The sequence below is a fragment of the Amphibalanus amphitrite genome, unplaced genomic scaffold (assembly GCF_019059575.1).
Source record: "Amphibalanus amphitrite isolate SeventyFive unplaced genomic scaffold, NRLGWU_Aamphi_draft 000356F_arrow, whole genome shotgun sequence".
NCBI lineage: Eukaryota > Metazoa > Arthropoda > Thecostraca > Balanomorpha > Balanidae > Amphibalanus > Amphibalanus amphitrite.
Window position 1 is genome coordinate 254,127 of NW_024881850.1, and position 8,269 is coordinate 262,395.

The 8,269-nt window shown below is 48.1% G+C and overlaps 1 protein-coding gene across 1 annotated transcript; it reads left to right on the top strand.

Annotated features, from left to right (window-relative positions):
- Positions 1–438: 438 nt before the first annotated feature.
- On the top strand, positions 439–2,592 carry LOC122389367 (acanthoscurrin-2-like). The gene is made up of 2 exons (XM_043381296.1): positions 439–1,080; positions 1,574–2,592. Exons 1-2 carry the CDS (start codon positions 1,075–1,077, stop codon positions 1,991–1,993), a joined length of 426 nt encoding a protein of 141 aa, XP_043237231.1. The 5' UTR covers positions 439–1,074; the 3' UTR covers positions 1,994–2,592.
- Positions 2,593–8,269: the final 5,677 nt, after the last annotated feature.

The window sequence follows — 8,269 nt, forward strand, 5'->3', positions numbered from 1 at the left end:
AGTGCTAATTCTGGCTGAAATCCGGCAATCAACTCATCATCGTTTCGTCTCGAAAGTCAATAGTTTTTCTCTCCCTTAAACTCGACTTATCACGACTTTTTCACGACGACGACTTTTTACATACTTAGGATTACTTACATACTTAGGCCTACTTAGGATTCTTGTGTTCGTGTTATGCTTGCCTTTCCGAAAGTGTTTTTTTTTCAATTGTTATTATACGCTTTCCTTTAAACCATCCTTTCGAACGATCGTTTGGAAGTTCGAAAGGCGAGAAGGGAGACGTTTTTTTGTCCTTGTCACAAGAAGGTGGTGTGATAAAAAACGAATTAAATGATCAGTGTAATAAGGGTCGCCACTCGAAGTCAGATTTAAGTCTGCACTATTCACTCTTCCCGTGATAAGTACTCGGTTATATGCAGCACATGTTACGAATGTTACTGAGAGCGCATTGTGCGTCAGCTTTGCAAAATGTGCATACATATGCTACCACCAAACACATCCGCTGGTGCGTTTGTGTACATATTACATATATAAAAATGTTTTATAAAAAAGACGATATCCAACGGACAGCGAACGCCATGGATGCTGTGATTAATAGATCATTACGGCAGCTGATAACCTGACTAATTTATGACTCATAGTCCATCTGTCTGTAACGACGCTGACCTGCGTAACCTGTCGTGTCTTGTCACAGCCTGCGGTTTTATATGAATCAAACCTCAAATGGATCGTGTCAATTCATCTGAACGGATGTAACTTTTTATTTTGCAACATGCCGCTCACTTTCCTGGTATCGCTCAGCTGAAGCTGTATTTCATCTCAACTTATTAAAAACCCTGACCAATTTTCCCGCGCCGCACGAATATCCTCGAGATTGGGACAAAGGCCCGGCCTCTGCAGACCTTGTGCACCGTTGCTCCCACGCTCTGGCGCAGGCGGGGCATCTCGTGCGGCGATTCTGCAGAGGGTGGTCCACCGCATGAGGTGGGTATAAAAGGCCACCTGCACCTCCAACTTCACCGCAGTCAGCTCCTGATCTCAGCTCTCCAGCACCGCTACAATTCTCCAGAAATCATGAAGGTATGTGTTGGTGGTGCTTACAGCGCGACACAGCGTCGTTTCACAACCACTATTCTTATGAACTGTATGCATAGTCGTTCCTCTCTTTGAATGGCTTTCTTGAATGATAACGTTTTTAATTGCAATAATTTTTAAGTTGATGATGATATTTGAGCTGTTTGGCTCAATTATGCATGCATAATATTTTTTTGTTCTTCGTTTTTTTAGTTTTGCAATGAATATATTTTACAAGTCATTCACGCAAAGCTCTGACTCAGATTGACCCAGCTTACTTATTTGCAATGTCCAATTTGTGTAGTTCCAACATTCTGAAACAAAATATCAATTTTATTTGGCAGTTTTTCATATTTGCGATGCCTAATGAATAGCTTGTATTCTTTGGAAGGATGCGGAGTTTTTTTTTTAAATATTATCTTCTATGTATGTGCCAACTGGAACTGTTCAGTTTTCATACCACCTTCTTATCTGACTACATACCCCCCCCCCCCCCCAGCTGGCTATCCTGGTCTGCCTGGTGGCGTCGACCGTCGCCTCTTACGCCGGCGTCGGAGGAGTGAGCGGCATCTCAGCGGTCCGCGCGGCCGGCACCCCGGTCAACCCGTACACCCAGCGGTCCGTGCTGCGTCCCGGCTACGGCCGCCTGGGCGCTCTCGGCGGAGTGGGCGCTCTCGGCCGGGGCGTCGGAGGTCTCGGCCGGGGCGTCGGAAGTCTCGGCTACGGCCAGAGCTACGGCTACGGCGGTGTTGGCCAGCTCGGCCTGGGTGGCCCCGTCGGTCTGGGTGTTGCCCCCCTCGGCGTCGGCTCCGTCGGTGCCGGCGGCTATGGCGGTCCTCTCGTCGGTGGACGTTTTGGACGCGTTGGACTGGCGGGAGCGCCCCTCGCTGGCCTGGGCCGCGGATACGACTACCTGTAATCTGCTGACAACCGATGTAACTGCTCTCTGAACACCACGGCAGTGAAGATTTAACAGCAATGGACATTATGTGATGTGAATGTGTGTGCTGGTGTGTGTAAGTTGAAATAAATAATGATTTGATATAAACAAATGCGGTATAATTTGGTGCGTTAGCCGTAAGGAGCGACTTTCTTCATCTAAAGTGGCCTGACTTACCTCCATTGAGTTTTACATCGATTTCTGTGGCGCAATTTGGCAACGCATCGCTGGATATTCGTTGTTCGACCACATTCAATGCCTTCTTACATACCCACAGGCTTTGCAAAGCTGCGCGAACAGTCACATACTAGGGTTACCCGCGTGCTCCGCAACGCGAAGGGGGGATTTTTTGACCCGTGGGTATTGGGTTGGTCTGTGTCGATTTGGTTGGTAGATATCCATTTCGTTCGATTGCTTTTTGACGGCCAAGCATTTTGTAAGAAAACAAAAAGATACATCGCATCGAGGTGCCCGTGTCGTATTATCATGCGTTCTACTTTAGAATGATTCGAAAACTGGCGTGAAGTCTTTTGAGGGCCATCGATGAATTTCCCTAAAAATGACAATGTAATGGTTTGGAACATTTACATTTTTAAGGATACTGTTGCTAATCATGCAAAAATGAAGAGTGAATATTGGACAGAATTGAATGCTCTATCCAATGGTACCATATTCAATTGCCAAAGGTATCAGGTTATGCAGCAAACCCCGTGTGATTAATAAAATGGCACAAAATTGACAAACACCATTTTCTCCTGTGATTTGCACCACCTTGATTTGGATCAATCAGCTTTTCACAATTTTTATATGAGAGGCGGTACCTTTCTCTTGCAAATAGGCGTTGATTCAACTCGCTCCATTTAACGGTCACCTAAAAATAAAATTAATTCCAAAATCCCTCAAAAACCGCAATTTTCCACATAAAAGTGCCCTCTCCGGTGCACGTGGCGCGTGCCATCCTCTGCATCGTACACCATTCGATAGCCCGTTCAATTATCTACACGATGCTGTTTTTCCCGTGCCGGTCGGACCCCTGGTCACCAAGATATTGCACGGGGACCGGACCCGTGTCGGCCAAAATTAGCCGTTTTCGCCCGATTTCGCACGCCGATTTATACATGTAAAGTCTATGACGCGAATTTGCACTTTTAGGGCACGCGCCACGCGCTCACTAACGACCCGATCGAGCCCAGACCCCTCAAAGGCACGTCGCGCATCCTTGATCTATGAGTTGTGCAAATTTCAACGGGCTAGGTGGAAGGGTCTGACCTGTAGTCCACGCAAAGCACCACCAAGTCGGGACCTCGGTAACGGACAGACGCACCCTCCTCAAATAGTAATATAGACAAGCGGCTGCGCCACTTGCTTTGCTGCGTGGTAGGAAAAAATTGCGGCACCAGCCAATTTGCTTTCGAATGGTGTTCGTTTCAAGTCGATGTGTCGTCTAAAAGCATAGATGTGGACGGAAATGTGTACGGAATTAAAAAAAGAACTGTTCTGAGGGCTTTGTTGGATGAAATTTGGCTGATATGGGGTCAAGACGGGTCAAAGGGGTCAGCCCCGGTCAATTTGGGTCAGGCAAGGTCACAAAGGTCACCTCTCGTCCGATGGAATCAGCCCGGGCCACTGTTCTACTTTTGCCTCCACCACTACCCCTATCCCTACCCCTATCCCTACCACTACCCCTACCACTACCCCTACCACTACCCCTACCCCTACCCCTACCACTACATCTACCTCTACCCCTACCACTACTACTACCCATACTCCTACCCCTACCACTACCCCTACCACTACCCCTACCACTACCCCTACTACTACCCCTACTACTACCCCTACTACTACCCCTACCACTACTACTACTACCCCTACTACTACCCCTACAACTACCACTACCCCTACCACTACCACTACCCCTACCACTACCCCTACCCCTACCCCTACTACTACCCCTACCACTACCACTACCCCTACCCCTACCCCTACCACTACCACTACCCTACCTCTACCACTACCCCTACCACTACCCCTACCACTACCCCTACCCCTACCCCTACCCCTACCCCTACCAACACCGCTGGGTCATGTCAGGTCACAGAATAATTGGATCCCAATCAGTACTAAAATATTAGACTTAAAGTGTTCCCAGCCCTGTTCCTATTCGTGCAATTCCATTACCCTTAATCGAATTTGACGGAAATGGCGCTTTGTGGCAAACGTGGCGCATTGCGGCAAACGCGGCGCATCTGAACCTGTTGGTTGAGCATGCATCCTGGCACCAAATTGTACCCACATCGGACCATATTTGACAAAACTGTGCGATTTGCGGCAAAAATGACGCCCTATGACCAATGTGACGCATTGCGGCAAGCGCCGTGCATTTTTTGCTAATATCACAAACTCTTCCCATTGAACGAAAATCAACACATTCTCTCGCCACTTTTTATTCAAATTAAAACTTGCCCATCCGCCAATGCGAGGCACCCGCCGCCGATCGGCATGCATTTAGCTCACAAAGTTTGTCGACCCCGGCTCTCAATGAAGATCTACGAACCGATCAAAATTTCATTGGCGTTCTTCCAGCGCGCCCCACGCGCGAACCGTGCACCCCAGCGAGTCGGAACCTAGAAAAGGCGCTGACCCGGTCTGTCACCTATAAGGTGTGCAAATTTCAACCCCCTACGATATACCGCCTGCCCTGTAGGCCGGCTAAATTGAACCCACTACACGGCGTGGCGGACAGACAGACAAACAGACGGATCCTGTTCAAATAGTAATATAGACAAGATATCTTGGCTCGCTCCGCGTCGCTTTGGCCATAAAAAGATTCGGGAGAAAATTTGGGATCGAATGGTGTTTTCCCGGTGACGATCGGACGTCTAGAAGCTTCGATATTGGCGAAAAACTTGCTGAACTTGCAAAAGTACTTGGTACTTGCTTGGTACTTGCCAAAGTATCGGTACTTGCCAAAGTACTTGGTACTTGTTTGGTATTTTCATAAGCACTCGGTATTTGCCAAAGTACTTGCTACTTGCTTGGTATTTGCATAAGTACTTGGTACTTGATTGGTACTTGTAAAAGTACTTTGTACTTGCTTGGTACTTGCGAAAGTGCTTGGTACTCGCAAATGTACTTGGTACTGCACTTTTGTATGTTTCGACTACCTGGTCTGTTTTTTGTATGTTTTGAACGTTGTATGTTACGACTTCCATGTATGCTTTGATAAGTGTACGCTGCGGTCTTGTATGCGCTAGACTGCGGTTGTACCGCTAGGTGGCAGCAGCCACCGGTCCGGCCGCCCCAACTGCGGTCCAGGTGGCAGCAGCTGCCGGCAGACTCGGCAGTTTTTCCCGTCGTCGGCGAATCTCCGCAACGGAGGGACCGCCACCGAGTTTGTCACGTGAATCAGCCGCATTCCTGTGAGGCGCGCAATGTTGAAGAGATATGTGTGCACGCAGCTATCTCGCAAGCCCTAAGAGAAAAAGCTCGCTGCAAAAACTCAGCGTTTCAAAAAACCCGAAATCCTACTCAAATGAATAATTAAACAAGATATCTTGGCTCGCTCCGCGTCGCTTTGGCCATAAAGAGATTCGGGAGAAAATTTGGGATCGAATGGTGTTTTTCCGGTGACGATTGGACGTCTAGAAGCTTCGATATTGGCGAAAAACTTGCTGAACTTGCAAAAGTACTTGGTACTTGCTTGGTACTTGCCAAAGTACTCGGTACTTGCCAAAGTACTTGGTACTTGCTTGGTATTTGCATAAGTACTCGGTATTTGCCAAAGTACTTGGTACTTGCTTGGTATTTCCATAAGTACTTGGTACTTGCTTGGTACTGCGAAAGTACTTGGTACTTGCACTCGCCCCCCGTTCCCCCGACTCTACTCCCACACCTACCCCCTCGGGATAATTCCGGGTTCGTCGGGTAGGAAAACTTGCCACTCTACTCCCCCCCCCCCCCACACACACACACAGAGCCATTTGGTATCGATCGGTGTTTATCCCGTGTCAATCGGTCGTCAATAAGCCGAGATATGCACGGCGAATTATTTCAATCGGCGTCGATCAGAATCTTCAGAACGGAGGGACCCACACTCATTTCTGGCCGTATCTCACTTTTCCGAGATTTACGTCAAACTACGTATTTAAAACTACATATTCTACAGCCGAATCTTCAAACTGGGGGTACCTCAGACCGTGGGAACGACTCGGCTCAGCACTGCCGCACGCGCATTCAGCGGCGGCTTGTCGATTTTTCGAGTGTCGGCTGCCGATCTCCCGAGAGCCGGCCACCTGTCAGCCGCCGCTCGGCTCTGTGTTAAGCATATGGGGACGGCGAATTTCTCCCGGAGGGAAGCACCTCGCTCACAAAAGCACGTGAATCAGCCGCATTCCTGTGAGGCGCGCAATGTTGAAGAGATATGTGTGCACGCAGCTATCTCGCAAGCCCTAAGAGAAAAAGCTCGCTGCAAAAACTCAACGTTTCAAAAAACCCGCAATCCTACTCAAATGAATAACTAAACAAGATATCTTGGCTCGCTCCGCGTCGCGTTGGCCATAAAATGATTAAGGAGAAAATTTGGGACCGATTGGTGTTTGTCCCGTGTTGATCGGACGTCTAGAAGCTTAGATATTCGCGAAAAACTTGTTGAACTTGCCAAAATACCCGCCAGCTTGCTGTATCACCTGCTACTTGGTAATGTACTGTAAACTTGCTAATATGCTGAGACTTGTCAAAGGTATTTAATTACCTATTCGTTTTGATTTGTTTTCGATGAATTGTTCGCAATTTGAGTTTTGTTTAATTCAATTTCGTATTTTGTTTCACCTACCCATCATCCCTCACTTGTTTATTGCGTCCTACCTATTAAGCGATTAAACATACGTTGAAAGAGCCGGTGGGTGGTTATAATGCAATACCCTGCACGGTGAACAGCTTGCGAGTTTTGCAGCGGTGCGATTGCTGGGGCTTATCGCTGACTGAAAAGGGTAAATACAGTAAATACAGATGGCTGTGTTGGATCCCTTTGCTTTTGCCCAACATTCAGCGTTGGAATTGTGGCTTTACCGTCCCTCTTATTAAAGTTATCTAACTTTTTGTAGCTTCGTCAGGTTAGACACGACGCGCGCGGCGGTATCCATCTGGCGGCCGCTGGCGGAACTACCGCGCACGGCCCGCTTGCCGCACGGGCCTGGCGGCCGCCAGTGGAACTACTGCGCAGGTGGCAGCACCTGCCCGTGGAGAAGCGGCTGGCAATTGGCCGCCCCACTCCCCACCCCGCCCCCACCCAGCTGGCCGCCAGACCGTGGGAACGACTCGGCTTAGCACTGCCGCACGCGCATTCAGCGGCGGGTTGTCGATTTTTCGAGTGTCGGCTGCCGATCTCCCGAGAGCCGGCCACCTGTCAGCCGCCGCTCGGCTCTGTGTTAAGCATATGGGGTATCTCACTTTTCCGAGATCTACGTCAAACTACGTATTTAAAACTACATATTCTACAGCCGAATCTTGAAACTGAGGGTACCTCACTCACAATCGCACGTGATTCAGCCGCATTCCTGTGAGGCGCGCAATGTTGAAGAGATATGTGTGCACGCAGCTATCTCGCAAGCCCTAAGAGAAAAAGCTCGCTGCAAAAACTCAACGTTTCAAAAAAGCCGCAATCCTACTCAAATGAATAACTAAACAAGATATCTTGGCTCGCTCCGCGTCGCTTTGGCAATCAAAGTATGAGGGAGAAAATTTGGGATCGATTGGTGTTCGTCCCGTGTTAATCGGACGTCTAGAAGCTTAGATATTCACGAAAAACTTGTTGAACCTGCCAAAGTACCTGCCAGCTTGCTGTATCACCTGCTACTTGGTAATGTACTGAAAACTTGCTAATGTACTGAAAACCTGCCAAAGTACTTGGTATTTACTTGCCTAAATACCGCAAAGAACTTGTTCCTTTCCGACGTTTAAATCAGACGGCTTTAGTCGATCAAAGACTTTGCGAATTTGCCTTGGTCTCAGATAATTTTGATTTGTTCCAATGAATTATTTGTAATTTGAATTATACTTGTTCCCAATTTGTATTTTGTTTCACCTACCTATCATTTCTAACTTGTTTTAGCGTCCTACCTATTAAGCGATTACACATACGTAGAGAGAGCCGGTGGGTGGTTATAATGCAATACCCTGCACGGTGAACAGCTTGCGAGTTTTACAGCGGTGCGATTGCTGGGGCTTATCGCTGACAGAAAAGGGTAAATACAGTAA